Source organism: Papio anubis, chromosome 15 (assembly GCF_008728515.1).
Source record: "Papio anubis isolate 15944 chromosome 15, Panubis1.0, whole genome shotgun sequence".
Taxonomy (NCBI): domain Eukaryota; kingdom Metazoa; phylum Chordata; class Mammalia; order Primates; family Cercopithecidae; genus Papio; species Papio anubis.
In genome coordinates this window covers 90,693,833-90,710,509 of record NC_044990.1, presented here as the reverse complement: position 1 = coordinate 90,710,509, position 16,677 = coordinate 90,693,833, and the positions used below count along the sequence as shown (strand labels likewise).

The 16,677-nt window shown below is 51.5% G+C and overlaps 1 protein-coding gene across 13 annotated transcripts in view; it reads right to left on the bottom strand.

Moving 5' to 3' along the window:
* The window catches only part of ATP11A (ATPase phospholipid transporting 11A), a 182,347-nt gene that overhangs the window by 24,546 nt on the left and 141,124 nt on the right, over nt 1-16,677 (bottom strand). For all 13 annotated transcript variants that reach the window (XM_021929353.2, XM_021929355.2, XM_021929356.2 and 10 more), the window contains 3 exon segments: nt 11,965-12,068; nt 3,697-3,878; nt 231-482 (listed from right to left, as the gene is read on the bottom strand). In XM_021929353.2, coding sequence (XP_021785045.1) covers nt 231-482; nt 3,697-3,878; nt 11,965-12,068 — 538 coding nt within the window.

The following is a 16,677-nucleotide window of genomic DNA, read 5'->3' as shown; positions in this document are numbered from 1 at the left end:
AAGATGAACATACACACACGTATGTGAAAAAGACACGTCACAACTGCTGGAAAAAACAGCCCGTCTTGTTATCAGTGTTCACCTGACCCGTAAGAAGCTGGCATTAATGTCCCAGGGGAGAACCGAATTCCCAGTAAGGACAATGCGGTTCCCCTACTTGCCGGTGAAGGCCATTGGGTCTGAAGCCCCTTCTGAGGGAGTGGGGGTGGGGGTGGGGACGCGCTGCCTACCCTGAGAGGTTGTCTCTGGTCAGGCTCCCGCTGTGGCGCAGGACCGTCTTGCTCAGCTCGAACAGGACGTCGTGCAGGCTCTGCTCCTCGATCCTCTTGGTGGTCAGCTCCAGCAGCTGTGTGTTCCTGCGGAACAGCTTGCAGGCATAGCACGTGGCTGCGGCCGTCTCCATCTTGTCTCCCGTGAGAACCCAGACCTTGATCCCGGCCTTTTGCAGGGCCTCGATGGTGTCTGCAGCTTTCTCCTGCAGCCTGAGGGAGGCAAAACCAAACACAACACAGAGAAAAGTCAGTGCTGACCCAAGAAATCCAAATAAGGAACTGCAGAAACTTGCAAAGCTGACAAAATATTGTTGCCCCTCAAAATCAAAACGTGCCGTGCTGTGGTTCATGGTCTTACCACAAAGCACCTGAAGCGGCTTCTGAAGGTCTGAATTAGTGTTTCACAGCGAAACACTTTGTAACAGCAGAGAGATAAACATGGATCAAACATTTGAGATGGAAAGCGCTGTCTGGTGTCACTGACATCTGACAAGCCTGGCAGTTTTCTGTGGAGCTGGGACTCACTACCTGGGGAGGGTTTCAGGAAATTATAACCACCACCAAAAATGTCTCAACCATGGAAAGATGGGATCTGGACTCAAGGTGGTCAGGAATATTAATTATCTTTTGTTTTGTATAAACTGTTCTAAGTTTGTCACTTAGAACCCACTTGGGGTCCAGGTACCACTAAATAAAATTAAAATACTGAGAATACTACTAGTGATTCTATGGCCAACAGGTATCATGGGCTTGCCACGTGCCAGGCCCATGTGACACTTCCTGTGTGCCATCTCTCATGCTCACCACGATGTCATGAGTAAGGACGTTAGCATCACACCCGTTTTACATACGGAAAAGCCAAAGCCTGCAGATGCTACAGAAGGTATCTGGGGATAAGCGGCTCTTCTGACACTGGTCAGGTCACTTCCCTCTCCTTGGAAGATCTGGGGTCAAAACCACGTTTGCCTCATTTCGGGGCCTGCATTTTTTCTAGGTTTTAGACTTTACTTTCGTGTGAAGGAACATGTAATGCTTCCGGAAAGCATGAAAGGAAGGATTTAAATTCTAACTGGAATGATCCGGTTTTCTGGGAAGAACTTCCTAGCTAGAAGTCTCAAGATCAGACAATCATAGTACTCTATAGATGGAAAAAACGCCTCTAATTTTATATGTGTGTGTATGTATGTGTATATATATGGGCGTGTATATGTGTGTGTGCATATATATATATATAGAGAGAGAGAGAGAGAGAAAGAGTGAGCACGAGAGCAAGAGAACGCCTTGTTATGTTGCCCAGGCTAGGGTACAGTGGTATGATCTCAGCTGCACCGGAGCCTGGAACTCCTGTTCTACAAGCGATGCTCCATCCGGAGCCTGGCCCTAGTTGCTAGGACAACAGCGTCACTCCTACCGGGACCTGGCCCTGTTTACAAGCGTCCATCCACGAGATGGGCTCTGGCCCTGTTTACAAGGCGTGCTGCTCCGGGTCCTGGCCCTGTTTACAAGCGTGCTCCAGCATGGGCCTCCCAAAGTGCCCTGTTTACAAGCGTGCTGCTCCGGGCCTGGCCCTGTTTACAAGCGTGCTGCTCCGGGCCTGGCCCTGTTTACAAGCGTGCTGCTCCGGGCCTGGCCCTGTTTACAAGTGTGCTCCACTGGGCCTGGCCCTATAACTTGATTCAAAAGGAAGCTGAAGCTCAGAGATGTTTTGCACTTGCTGACCGGAGATTTTAAGGAAATAATTTATAAGCAAGCATTATCACTTCAAAGCCGCTGAGACCCCGCTCCGCCACCAGGCGTTAACTCTCCACTTTTCTACATTCCCAATCCAGTCAAGTCAACCTGCCCCCTGCTCCAGGGGCTCCGTCCCATCTGCTCTGCGGGAGGCATCCCCACGCTCCTCCACCACGGCCTCTAAAGATCGACCCAGCTGCTCCCCAGGCAAAGACCATTCTATGGACACCCCTCTTCTCCTGGACAGACAGCAGGTGAGTGGCTGGCCATGACAGCAAGGCCCCACCTCCCAGCAGCACCAGCAACAAAGCCTTTCGGCGGTCGTGGCCCTGCGCTCTGAAGCCTTCCGGTGTGCAAGGCTCGTTCTCTACACGGTGCTCCGTGCGCTTACTCCGGACTGAACGGGGGAGCGTGACTTCAAAACAAAACACAAAACCACCAAACAAAACTTCCCACTTCACCTAATACTCCATTCAGATCGAGAACTCGGGGAATATTTGTTCAACACACTCAGAAAATGCAGGGTTAGTGATGAGGATTTCAGTTTTGGACCGAAATGGATCTTAAAGATTTTCAAACTTGATGCTTTTAACTTCCAGGAGATAAACTCCTAGTAAACTTCCTAAAGTTTCTGCTTCATTCTCATCAATTGGAGCATTTATTTTCTCTCCTCCATTCCTACAAACCACTGAAATCCACGCCTTTCACTCAGCTCTGAAGGTGCCATGTGGACCTGACAACTGTTTCTTAGTGGCCTCGGCCTCACACAACTTTCAGTCCCCATTGTGGAGCTGGGGCACACTGGCAACTCTCGCCTTAGAGGCACCTGAAAATCTGTAATTGGTAATTTTGCTGGTTATAATGATGATTAGTTTAATTTTCTACTTCATTAAGTTTTTTCAAATAATGATAAACACATTGAGTATGTAATGATCTAAGAAGTAATAACAGTATTTGGAAAGAACTAGCAACAAGTTTAGGAACAGAGTTAGTTGTTGATTCCATTGTAAAGAGTAATTACAGCCAGTCATGACTGCTCATGCCTGCAATTCCAGCACTTTCAGAGGCTGAGGTGGGAGGACTGCTTGAGGCCAGGAGCTTGAGACTAGCCTGGGCAACACAGTGAAATCCTATCTCTACAAAAAATATGAAAAATTAGCCAGGCATGGTGGTATGTGCTTGAAGTTCTAGCTACTCAGGAGGCTGAGAAGGGAGGACAGCTTCAACCTGGGAGTTTGAGGCTGCAGTGAGCTGTGATGGTGCCACTGCACTCCAGCCTGGGCAACATGGCAAGATGCCATCCCTTAAAAAAAAAAAGAATTTGTAAGAGTCCTTCTGTCTTGCCTGTTCATGATATGAAAAAGCTATTTTCACTACTTCCTGGGAAAGTGTGCTTTCAGGCGTCTTATTCATGGATAACAAAATATCCCACAGGCATGACCTTCCCGACATGACTCTAGCGTGTAGCAAGACACCTCGCCTCTCCCTGGGCAGCAAACACGCCCACTGGCTGTGCGGCCGGCCTCCCTCCCCTCCACTCGCCCTCACACACACCACTGGCTGTGCGGCCGGCCTCCCTCCCCTCCACTCGCCCTCACACACACCACTGGCTGTGCGGCCGGCCTCCCTCCCCTCCACTCGCCCTCACACACCCTGGGCCGTTGGCCTGCATCCTAGTTTGTGTTTACTTTACCGGTCCTCAACAGCCGTGGCACCAAGCAGAATCAGATCTTTCTCTATTTGCTCATAGGCTTCTGCTAACTTTTTCTCTCGATCTTGAAGGGCCACTTTGGCAGCCTGCAGCAGGTTACAAATGCCTTCATATTCTTCTTGGATCAGCCTCTTGTAAGCAACACACAAAGTTCGGAGCCCCTCCTGCAGAATACAACGCAGTGTTTAGCATAAATTCAAGGTGTCACTTGCTGAAATATTACGCTCCATGGCCTTCCCAGTATCCCTTCTCTCATTAGAATAACTAACCCAGGAATTGTAACCCTTTCAAAACTTACAGTACTAAGTAAACAAAGAAAGATTACAACTCAACCAACTCTCGAAAGGAGTAAGTCATCAACAAGTGAATTATTTAAGTCCACATTAAAGACAAAGAATCATTATGGATCACAGCATATGGATCGCAGACTAGAAAGCCTGGAAATCAGTAACAGAAATCAGGGTCATCTACCAAAAGATAAACTTCATTCCTTTACTTTGACAAATGCAGAGTTAAACTGAACCTTTTTTTAAGGATAATCATTTGTAATTTTACGGGCAATATCAAGTGGTATTTCTAAAGTAACCATGTTTTATGCAGGAAGTTTGTAAGGTGGTTGTTCTTTCACAATGAAGGAAACCTGCCAGGTTATTTATTAAAATCATTGGTTGCACGGGAACATAAGAAATTAAGAATCACAAATTCTTTACTGTGATCACGATTCTGGATGTCACCACACAGAGAGGATGCAGCCGCCACCAGCAAGACACAAGGAAGGGGGGCAGAGGCTGAAGCGGCCACAAGGGGGCGGTTCACAGATGAACCTCTTCGTTCCGTCAGTCAAGGCTGCTGAGGGCGACCGTCACAGAGGTTTACCGATGATCTAGGGTGTTTCCCTTCCCTTTTCCCTGCTCCTTCAGCCCCTGATGACACTAAAAGAACCATAATCCTCCCAAATAACCATTTTAAAATCTGGGAGAATGCTGGTTTTTAAGAGTTTAATCAATGTTTTCCATTATATGAGATGAAGCATCCCCTAACTCTCAGGGAAGGCTCGTATTTATCACCAGTTTCAGACCTCTTAATTCGTGTGAAGGACAGAATTGCCACTGGGTCAATGGCTCTCATGGGCCTTGAGCTCTCAAAAGCCAGAAGGGGAAAGGGGGAGTTGAAGAAGTGAGAACACAAGACAGGGTCTATGTGTGCCTGAGTCCTGTTCACTAGGAACACTCTTGAACTCCTTCCTTCCCATCCTCCAGATATTGTCTCCTGGTCGAGAATAAGTGAGAAGCCAGTGGACCTGTCTCAGAGGAAAGCAGCACTGAATAAACACTGCTCAGCCACCCCAGCCTCACCTCCTGCTGAGCACACGACCTTGCAGCTTTCTGCTCATGGGTTTGCCTCTATTGTTAGGCGCTGGGTTCTCTGGCTGTGGGCGCTGTGTCTGACTTCATCACTGAATCCCTAGCACACAGCCCAAACCCAACAACTTTTGCTGAATAAGTAAGTGGTTGAAATTAGACCTTTTGTGCACCTGGTCACCAAGTTACAGATTGGAGTCATAAATGCGAATTGCAGAACGAATTCTCTGACTTTTCCTAAAAGGCAATAAAACATACAAGATATACAGCTTCAGTCTGAAACCGGAAAAACTGCATAACAAGAAAATGGTTTTATAGGATAATAACCCAGAGTGGCCCCAGAACTTAGGTTGCTGTGAGTGGTAAGCAGAAGCTTTTGGAAATAAATGTTTCTGCTTTTAAAAGTCAGTCAGGGACTTTCTCTTGTGGTAACACAGAACATAAATACTTTTCTCTATTTCTCCTGCTAAGTGCTACAAAAACCCTGGACACAGCACATAAAACAAAGCCAGATAAATACACTACAAGAAAACTGCAGAACAATATCCCTTAGAAATATAGATGCAAATATCCTCAACAAAACACTAGCAAACTGAATCCAATGGCACATTGAAAGGATCCTACACCACAACCAAGTGGGGTTTATTCCAGGAATGCAAAAGTGAGTCAGCATATGAAAGTCAACGCAATATATGACATTAATAGAATGAAAGGGAAAATCCCACATGATCATCTCAACTGATGCAGAAAAGGCATTTGAAAAAAATCCAGCCCCTTTTGGTGATAAAATCATTTAATAAACTGGGTAGAGAAGAAGCCTCCTCATCGTGGTAAAAACCACTTAAGTGAAAAACCCAGCTGAGTGCAGTGACTCACGCCTGTATTCCCAGCACTTTGGGAGGCCGAGGTGGGCGGATCACCTGAGGTCAGGAATTCAAGACCAGCTCGGCCAGTGTGGTGAAACCCCGTGTCTACTAAAAATGCAAAAATTAGCCAGGTGTGGTGGTGCATGCCTGTAATCCCAGCTACTCAGGAGGCTGAGGCAAAAGAATGGCTCAAACCCAGGAGGCAGAGGTTGCAGTGAGCTGAGATCGCGCCATTGCACTCCAGCCTGGGCAACAAGAGCAAAACTCTGTCTCAAAAAAAAAAAAAAAAAAAAAAAGAAGAAGAAGAAAGAAAAACCTACAGCTCACATCACCCTCCACGGTGAAGGACTGAAAGCTTTTCCAGGATCAGGAACAAGACAGGGATGCCCGCTTTTGCCACTTCTATTCAACAGAGTATTAGACGCTCTAGTGAGAGGATTAGGCTATGAAGAGAAAAAGGAAGTTTCCACATTAGAAAGTATGTCTTTCTAAGGCCTATTTGCAGACGACACGATCCTATATCTAGAAGACCATGAAGAATGTGCCCCCCCCACTAACTGAATTCAGCAAAGACACATGGTACAAAGTCAACACATGAAAACTAGTGGCATTTCTATACACTACCAATGAAAAATCTGAAAAGGAAATTAAAAAAAAAATTCACTTATAATCACATCAACAAGAGTAAAATACTTAGGAATAAATTTAACCAAAGAGGTGAAAGACTCGAGGCTGAAAAATATCAAAGTTTGCTGAAATAAATTATATAATACCTAAATAAATGGAGAGATATCCCATGTTCATGGATTGGAAGACGTAACATTGTTAAGATGACAACGCTACCCAAAGTGATCTACTGATTAAACGAAATCCCTATCAACATCCCAATGGCTCCTCCCTCCCGCCCTCCCTCCGTTTCTTTTTTTTGAGACAGGGTCTTACTCAGTTACCCATGGTAACATGCAGTGGTGCCATCGTGGCTCACCGCTGCTTTAAACTTCTGTGCTCAAGCAATCCTTCTACCTCATCCTGCCTGGTGGCTAGGACCACAGGTGTGTGCCACCACCCCGGCTGATTTTCCTTGTGTATGTTTTGTAGAGACAGGGTCTTGCTATGTTTCCCAGGCTGGTCTCAAACTTCTGGCCTCAAGTGATCCTTCTGCCTCAGCCTCCCAAAATGCTGGAATTACAAGTATGAGCCGCCGTACCTGGCCCCCAGTGGCATTTTCTGCACAAATGAAAAAGCCCATCCTAAAATTCCTATTAAATCTCAGAATAGCCAAACCATTTTACAAAAGAAGAACAAATTTGAAAGACTCACACATCCTGGTTTCAAAGCCTGCTAGAAACTGACAGTAATCAAAACAGCGGGAACTGGGATAAAGACAGACGTAGAGAGAATGGGATGGAACAGAGAGCCCAGAAATAAACCTCCAGGTAAGGAGTCAAATGCTTTTCAGCAAGGGTGTCAGGATCACTCAGTGGGAGAGGAGAGTCTTCACCAAACGGTGCCAGGAAAACTGGATAACCATACACAGGGGCATCAAGTAGGACCCTCCCTTTACGAGAGATGCAAAAATTAGCCAAACAAGGACTACACTCCTAAATTTAAGAGCTAAAACTAGAAAACTTATAGAAAAACACACAGCAGTGGCTAATCTTCATCATCCTGGATTTCACAGCGGTTTCCTCGACGTGCACTGACAGCAGGCACAACCACCGAAATGAGAAATCAACTGGACTCGAAGGACACACAGGCCCCCTGGACTGTCTCTTTACTTATTGTCACTTCTCCTAAATCTGTAATTATTTCAAAATAAAACGCTGCCAACCGAGGGGGCCCTACAAGTGCCCAGCTCACTACCCAGACCCAGCTCACTACCCGGAGAGCTTCCAGGCCAAGGCTTGGGCAGGGGAACGAAGCCGGAGCCAGTGAATTCTCTGAGTTACGGGGCAGACCTGGGCGTCAAGGGAACGAACATCAGAATTCCCAGGATGAGTGGATGCCAGAGGCTGTGGATAGCCCCCTCTGGCACCTGCAGTTGTGAGGAAGCTCCTGGAAGCCAGGAACAAGCCATTAGGAGGAGGGTGGGACAGCCTGCTGCCAAGAGGCACGGCCACTCGCCAGGCACAGCACTCGGGGCCTGGCAGGCTGGGGAGCACCACCCGGGGCAGGCACTGCTGTGGGTCTGCTGAACATCATGAAGGCGTGGCCTGAAAGGAACAGAAAGGGCTTCCCAGGAACTCAGCTGCACCCCAGAACAAGATTTAAGATCTCCAGGAGGACCATGATACCCAGAATCCAACAAAGCTCACAGGCCACTAGCATGCAGGGGCACCGTCCCTGCCCCAAACAAGGGGACTGTGCAACCGCTGTGGCTGGCCCAGAGCTGGCAGCAGGGGTGCCGTTAGCGAGGAGGATTTAAACAGTCACCGCCACTGGATCACACACGCCCCATGTTAAGCAGGGGAATGAGGATACAAAACATGCTGGCTGAATTTCTAGACATGAAAACTCCGACGTCTGAGGGGAGGGGTGTCCTGCGTGGGGCGCTGACAGGTTAGACGCTGCATGGAAAAGATTTGTGACGTGGCAACAGAAACTGTCTCTAACGACACGTGGAAAAACTTAAAGGGAAAAGCCTTCGTAAGCAATGAGACAACGTTCAGGAGTCGAGTACATGGGTCACTGGAACTGCTGAAACGGAGTGGGGAAGAAAAATATCTGTAGAATAATTGCTGAAAAATTTTAAACTTGATGAAACTCCACAGATTCAAGATGCTCAAGGCTGCTGAGCAAAGAAACACATTACTCCACAAAGGCATCCCATCACGAAACACCTCAAAAGCAGCCATAAAAGGGAAGCTGTGCACAGAGAAATGCAGACGCTGTGACAGCAGGAGAAAAGGTCACATCGGCCCAGCCCCAGACATGCAGAGCAGGCGACCTCCAGCAGCTGCTTCCGCAACAGCCCCGACTGGAAACAATCCATGTCCGCCAACAGGCGGAAGAATCAAGAAACTGGCCCATCCGTAGAAAAAACCAGTACTGCAAGTGCTCGGCAAATGAACTAGTACCGCTAGTGCCGGCAACTGGACTGGTTAGTACCGCTACTGCCGGCAACTGGACTGGTTAGTACCGCTAGTGCCGGCAACTGCTTAGTGCCACTAGTCCTGGCAACTGGACTGAATAGTACCACTAGTGCCTGGTAACTGGACTGGTTAGTACCGCTAGTGCTAGTAACTGGACTGGTTAGTACTGCTAGCACCTTGTAACTAAACTGGTTAGTACTGCTAGTGCCCAGCAACTGGACTGGTTAGTACTGCTAGTGCCCAGTAACTGGAGTAGTAGTGCCAGTGCCCAGCAACTGGACTGGTATCACTAGTGCCCGGCAACTGGACTGGTTAGTACCGCTAGTGCCCAGCAACTGGACTAGTACCACTAGCGCCTGGAAACTGGAATGGTTAGTACCGCTGGTGCCTGGCACTTGGACTAGTACTACTAGCACCGGCAACTGGACAGGTCAGTACCGGTAGTGCCCAGCAACTGGACTGGTCAGGACCGCTAGCACTGGCAACTGGACTGGTTAGTACCACTGGTGCCTGGCACTTGGACTAGTACTGCTAGTGCCCGGCAACTGGACTGGTTACTATGGCTTGTGCCCGGTAACTGGACTAGTACTGCTAGCGGCTGGCAACTGGACTGATTAGTACTGCTAGTGCCTGGCAACTGGACTGGTTAGTATCACTAGCGCCCGGCAACTGGACTGGTTAGTACCGCTAGTGCCCAGCACTTGGACTAGTACCGCTAGCACTTGGCAACCAAATGAGTGCTGCTGTTCATCACAACAGAAATGAACAGGCCCACATGGCCGAGTCTCAGCAGTTATGGGAGTGAAAGACGCTGGATGAAACAGCCACCTTTTGTGATTCTGCCGATAGGAAGCTCCAGAAGGTGGGCACGAGTCTGTAGTGATGGCGAGTGGAGCGGTGGTCTGCAGTGAGTGGGAGTTGGCAGGGATGGGAATATGAGGGCGCGAGACAGTCTCTGGGGTGAGGGAAGCGTCCCCGTCCCCACAGGCAACGCTTCCACGTGTGCATTCGTGTGTCAACGCCCTTGCTGCTGTCGCATTTTAAATGTGTATAGATGAAAGTATGGCAATTACATCTCAAGAAGGCTTTTTGAAACAAGCAGCAAATGGACTTTAAAATCGTCACAATTCACATAATCCATGTGAAGGACGCTTGTGCTACTCAGAGGAACCTGCTCGGCTTTCATGCCACAACTCTGTGGCTGGAGGAAGTCAGTGCTATTATTTTGCAGATCCTGCTCGGAGAAGTTCAACAATCCTAAACCTGCTGCTGATTTATGGATTCCTGTTGGTTCCAAGGCAGCTACTTTGTAGTGCTAGTTGTTGTTTTAACAGCAACTTAAAGGTGAATGATCTGCACATTGACAGCATTCCACAAAGTTCAGAGCCGCTCTGGCTGCTGCAAGCACAGGCTCACACGTGAAAGGGCTCCTGTCCATCAGCAGGAATTCTTTTTTTTTTTTTTTTTTTTTTTTTGAGACGGAGTCTCGCTCTGTCGCCCAGGCTGGAGTGCAGTGGCCGGATCTCAGCTCACTGCAAGCTCCGCCTCCCGGGTTCCCGCCATTCTCCTGCCTCAGCCTCCCCAGTAGCTGGGACTACAGGCGCCGCCACCTCGCCCGGCTAGTTTTTTGTATTTTTTAGTAGAGACAGGGTTTCACCGTGTTAGCCAGGATGGTCTCGATCTCCTGACCTCGTGATCCGCCCGTCTCGGCCTCCCAAAGTGCTGGGATTACAGGCTTGAGCCACCGCGCCCGGCCCATCAGCAGGAATTCTTAATGCTCTGACATCTGCAGTAATCAAGTGTTGAGACTGACAGTGAGGACAAAAGCTGCTTTATTCATAAATGGTAAGTGAAGGCAGCGCTGAGCACTATGGCCTCTAGTCCGAGGTTCTCTTGGCTCAGCCTTCCTTGGTGCTGAGCCAGCCTTGGAAGTCTTGTTCCCAGTGCGTAGCCATTCCGGCCAGTGTCATTTTGGACCTCTGGGAGGAGAGCCTGTCAGTCACTGTTTCCTTCTCATGAAAAGATGAAGACGGTGTGAGACGAGGCGCTGCCCTGGGCTGGAGTGAGGGAGAAGACCCCAGGGTGGCATCGGGAGAAGGGTGCAGACGCCGTGGGACAAAGCAGCCACAAGGAGAGCAGAGGGAGCGCATCCACCCAGTCACACGTCACCTAGCCACGCGTTGCCCAGTGTTAGGGCGTCTGACAGGAGGGAGCGTGTCCACCCAGCCACGCGTCGCCCAGTGTTAGGGCATCTGACGGGAGGGAGCGCGTCCACCCAGCCACGCGTCGCCCAGTGTTAGGGCGTCTGATGGGAGGGAGCGCATCCACCCCAGCCACATGTCTGACGGGGAGGGGAGGCCCTGCTGTGAGAGACACTCAGGCCATCCCCCTACTGCAGCAGCCCCAAAGAGAGAAAGCCAGACCCGCAGAGTGGCAAGCTCAGGTGTGCGGGCCGCTGGGCAATGCTACACAAGAGGTGGTGGAAAGAAACCTTATCGTACAGGCTTAAGACCCAGATGGGGAAAGAAACCCGAACAGGTGATGTCACAACAGAAAACGAAAGCACTGACTTGTTTTGAAGCAAATCACTAGAAACGTCAACACAAAGACCTTTTTGCTCCAATACAAGGACCACAAACGTGCTAATTCTGACTCCCCAAAACATCAATCAACCAACCTCGCACCCTCCCCGAAATAAAACCCTGTGCAAGGCTGGGGAGGAGACGGCCTGCGCCTGGCTGGGCATTGGAGGCCCCTTGGGGTAGATGTCGGCCGAAGTTGCCCGTCTGTCTGCATCTGGCCCCCCTTATTTCTGAACATTCCCCAGGGGATACAATACACCATTCCCAGCCAGGAACCTGTGGCACATGGAATTCCTTCCTGACAACAGGGTGCTGACTGCCACGAGGCCCTCCCCAGCCCGGCTCTCACCACTGCGTTCCGCTCCACTCTGGCTCGGATCTGGTCAACTTTGCCTTCTATCACGCGGGGGAATATCGAAGAATCTGCTCCTTTGCAAAACAGATAAATTTCTCCTACAAAATGAGAAAAACGAGGAGTTTAATCACAATATGGGGAAGACTAGATTATTTTTAAAATTATGCCATTATTAAAAAACCAACAACCGGGATAGCGGTGTGGAAACCTTTTTAAAGAAGATTTTAATGGATCAGTTAACATGTTACAGTCAGGAAAAAAATAAAACCTACAGATTACCTCCAAAGCCTCGTTTTATTCCTACAACCCTAGACATCTCACAGGAAAGGCGGGAACCAGGAAAAGAACTTGGCTCCGGGCCTCTGTTTTCTCTAGGAAAGACACAAAAGGGGGTAAAACGCCCTTGGGACGGGGGCTGGGGTGACCCAAAGCGGGTCATGGTTTCTGAAATGCTGGAAGGTGAACACAAATCCCCTTCGGAGAGCCATGTGTCCTCACGCAGAGCGAGGCCGCCGGGCCACCCCCGAACTTGGAAGAGTCACAGGAAATGTTGCGTCATTTTTTCCCACGCCTCCCGTAACACTGCGACTGCTGTGGACATACTTGTGCCGTGAACGCGGGCTTCTCAGGCCTCGGATAAAGCGAGTTTCTCTTTCAGGCACTGCAGCACGCAGCAAAGGCCATGACAGCTCTGCCGTGATGTGACCTGCTCCCGACACACAGAGCCCCCTTTGCTCCTGAAGCATCCCCTGGTCTGCGAAGCCACGTGGCACTCTGCCAGGTGGCTGGTTTGTGCCTGGGCGCAGGAAAATGCCACGGTACTCCATCTCGGCGACGGCAGGGTGGGAGAAGCACCACAGCAGCCTGAGCGGCACACTTCGGAAGCTCCATGCCCAGCTCCTGGCAGCGCAGAGAGAGCCCTGAGACCCCTAGACACTGAGGTCCCTCGGGAAGTCTATCGGGGACCAAATCCAGAGGGCCCCAGGGTGGGCAGGCAGTGGTCCCCAGGGGGGTGGTGGGAGGGACGTGGGGAGGGGACGCTCCTAGGCTGACGACCCGGATCCAAGGCCTGGAGCTTGGACAAGGACTCAGGAGTAGGAACAGGTCCACGTTGCCTTCCTTCTCGGATCCCAGGAAGCGCTAACTCCTGAGACACCGACAGGGAAGCCGTGGAACACGGCTACACCTGACGCTCACGTGGCTGAGGTGACTGCCAACCTGCAGCCAGAGAGGATGACACCTGGTGATGCGGGTGTTGCCAATACACGGAGCAAATCAGTGCCGAGCAAAGGCTGGAGGGCATGGGAGAGGATGGAGGCTGAGGCTGGAGGGTGCGGGACAGTGAGCAGGTGGGGGACGGAGGGCACAGGAGAGTGGGGAGGCTGAGGCTGGAGGGCACGGGAGAGTGAGCAGGTGGGGGATGGAGGGGACGGAAGAATGAGGAGGTAGAGGATGGAGGGGACGGGAGAGTGGGGAGTCTGAGGCTGGAGGGGATGGGAGGCTGAGGCTAGAGGGGATGGGAGAGTGAGCAGGTAGGGGATGGAGGGGATGGGAGGGTGGAGAGGCTGAGGCTGGAGGAGATGGGAGAGTGAGCAGGTGGGGGATGGAGGGGACGGGAGAGTGGGGAGGCTGAGGCTGGAGGAGATGGGAGAGTGGGGAGGCTGAGGCTGGAGGTGATGGGAGGCTGAGGCTAGAGGGGATGGGAGAGTGAGCAGGTGGGGGACGGTGGGGACAGGGGAGTGAGCAGGCTGAGGCTGAGAGCTGGAACCCGGAGGGCCCCTGCAGAACTGCACAGGTGTGACCACGGAGTCTCAGTTGCTTAGCACAGAAAAGCAGGGCCCGGGGGTTAAACCACCCAGCCGATGTCGGAGCCATTTCCCGACTCCCACGGTTTCCAGCCAATGCTGTGGTGTCATCAGATGCGGTTTAGAATAACGATGGTCCAGATGACATAATGATGCATTCTTAAACAGCAGCACATTTTTTACTAGAAATTTCATGTTTCATGGCTCACAACTCATGCCAAGAGCATGTGAATGGCTTAACTTTCCCACTGTTTCAGCTTGTGAATTCTGCTGTAAGACACAGGACACCTTCAGCCTGAAGAGTTGGTCAGGAACAGCCTTGGAATAAAAAAACCCAGAGGACAGAGCAAAAGTTAATCTACAACGAGCAACAGAAGACCGTGTTTTGCAGCTGCTTTGCAGAGCCGTGCACACGCAGGTGACGCGACCGAACACACAGGATCCTGTCCCCAAGACAGCCGAGCTGTGTCGCAGGTGCAGCCGTGGTTGGTGGCTGTCCCCTCCAGGACCAAGAAGGGCTTAGTGCCATTTGGAGAAGAGAAAGGGCTACAGAACCTCAGTTTGAGCCCATGGTGGGGGGTCTCTCACTGGGTCTCACAGACGAGCTCAAGGACATGGAAAGCCAGGCATGACAGCAAATGTCCTCGAAATGGCTGGAAAACAGGGCACCAAGGAAGCTGCTCCCAGAGGAGCTCTAGGAGGGTGCACGGTTAGGACTTTCCTTCTTCTCTTTCGTCTTTTCTGCTTTTCTTTTTCATAGATGAATATGCTTACGTACTCTCCCTTTCTTCTTTCAAGTCGGTGTTCCATGGACTGCGTGCATCTTACCTGGGGTGCAGTGAGCATCCGCAGGATCCCCCCAAAGAGAAAGACTTCACATCTCCCTTTGAAAGGGAATGCCTGATGCAGCCGAGTAGCCTGTGACTTCCAAGTCCTCCCTCAAAATTCCACTGCGGAGAATCCCAGGAAAGCACATGACTGAGGTACAGACATCCGAAAATGGGAGGCCCCTGTTGGGGCTGCCCGGCCCCCCAACACTGAGATCCGGCTCCGACAGCCGCACCCCCACGCAGGGCTGAGCCCAGGGGGAAACACAGGCTGTGAGCTGGCTGCCGGGTCTCCCCGCCCAGCAGGCAGAACTCCAGTGCAATTAGTGTGCCTCTCCAGGGAGGATTACCACTTACAGAACACCTTGCTTAATTACATATTCAAGCTTCTCTTCAAAGTAACTGACGAGTGGCTGGCTTCAGACAGCAGGGCAGTCTCTCCTGCAAGTTCTCTCAGTTCCTCAGAGAGGCCCTAGGAGGCCCACAAGCGTCCCCGTGCGGATGGGAATATTCTCATGGCACAAATGCCTCCAACCTGGATTCTTCAAGTGATCCAGTAGCTCTTCAGCCTTTTGATGGTAACAGAAGTTATTTACAAAGATTCTGCGGCGTAGCCCACAACATGAGCCCTGATGTCTTGGGCATTCAGGATGCAGCAAATACCCTTTGTGAGTGTGAGGCAGGGGCGGCCGAGCGCGTGGCAGGGGCGGCTCTGGGGTGAGTGCATGGCAGGGGCAGCTCCAGGGTGGCTGATGCTTGCCTTCCTGGGCACTGTGGTCAGCCCCGCAAGTCACGGGCAGCATGTTCCAGTCACGGCTCAACAGCTAGATTCGACTTCTACAGGGAAAACCGCGTGATGGGATGGACCAGGAACTTCCTACCCAGGATGCGTTTATTGCAGATAACTCCAAGTGGCTGAGACTCTCAGGACCGCGCCTCATCCGAGCCGGGGGGAAGGGCTCCGACACACAGAGGTCTCACGCATCCGAACCTGTTCTCAGACCCCGTCCTGCTGATCCCATGGTCCAGCTGGCAGAAGGTCTTCACGGGAGTCCTGGCAACATTCACACACAGACGGTTCCTCGTCCTGTGACCATCAGTGGACGTCTCACTGTGGAGCCCGGATTCGTCCCACATTCGACGGCGTGTCTCAGAGGTGATGCAGCGGGACTGTGTCTAAGGAACCAGCGGAGGCAGGTGGCAGCCCCCAGAGCAGCAACAGCACCCTCCTGAGGTTACTGCCCACCCTGGAGCCGCTATGACTCACAGGGCGTCACTGAGAGCCACACCGCCCCCCACAGCTCCTTCCAGGGCTTAGAAAGTGAGGCACCAGGGTCCTGATCAGAAGCGAGCCCGACGGCTCTGATGAAGGCCCTGCTCCATCTACTCTATGCTAAAGTGAGACTCGGCCGTCTTAGGAAGATGCTGCACGGAGCTCTCCGCACGGAGTCTGTCTGGTTCCTGGGAGCGGCTGTTTGGTTGTTTGCCAGGCATCTTCCCAAAGAGCTAAATGCAGCCTGGGATTGTCCGGTTTTAGGAAACAATGAAGAGTGAGATCCCACAGCTCTCGACAAAGCCCCGCTCCGATGCTGGGCTCTCAAGGGCACAGGATTTGGGAGCACTCGGTGGAGGGTGGCGTGACGTGAGCGTGTTGCTGAGAAGAGCATCGGTTCTGCGTTCGGGATGCGTGCGGGCTGCCGGCGGCCGCAGACAGACGGACGGACAGCCCCACCACAGGGCAACGTCCCGCACGCGGCTGTGGGGCTGAGGGCCGGGAGAGGATTCCTGAGCCATCCGTGGAAAGGACAGATGGGTGAAAGGCCCTTGCTATGGGAAAGCACTGCAGGCAGCAGGGAATGAGGCCACTGTGGGGGGTGCGGGCAGTGCCCTCCGGGGACACTTAGGGACAGTCTGGCGATGAAGGTGGGTGAGAGCCTCAGAGGGGACGCTGGGAGAAGCTCAGCACTGGCGGGTGGGAGCTCTTAGGAAGCGATGGCCACGCAAAGGGGTGGCCCCTGCAGACGGAGCCCATGGGCCCTGCCTGTCCGGGGCAAACAGCCAGGGGCGCCCACGCC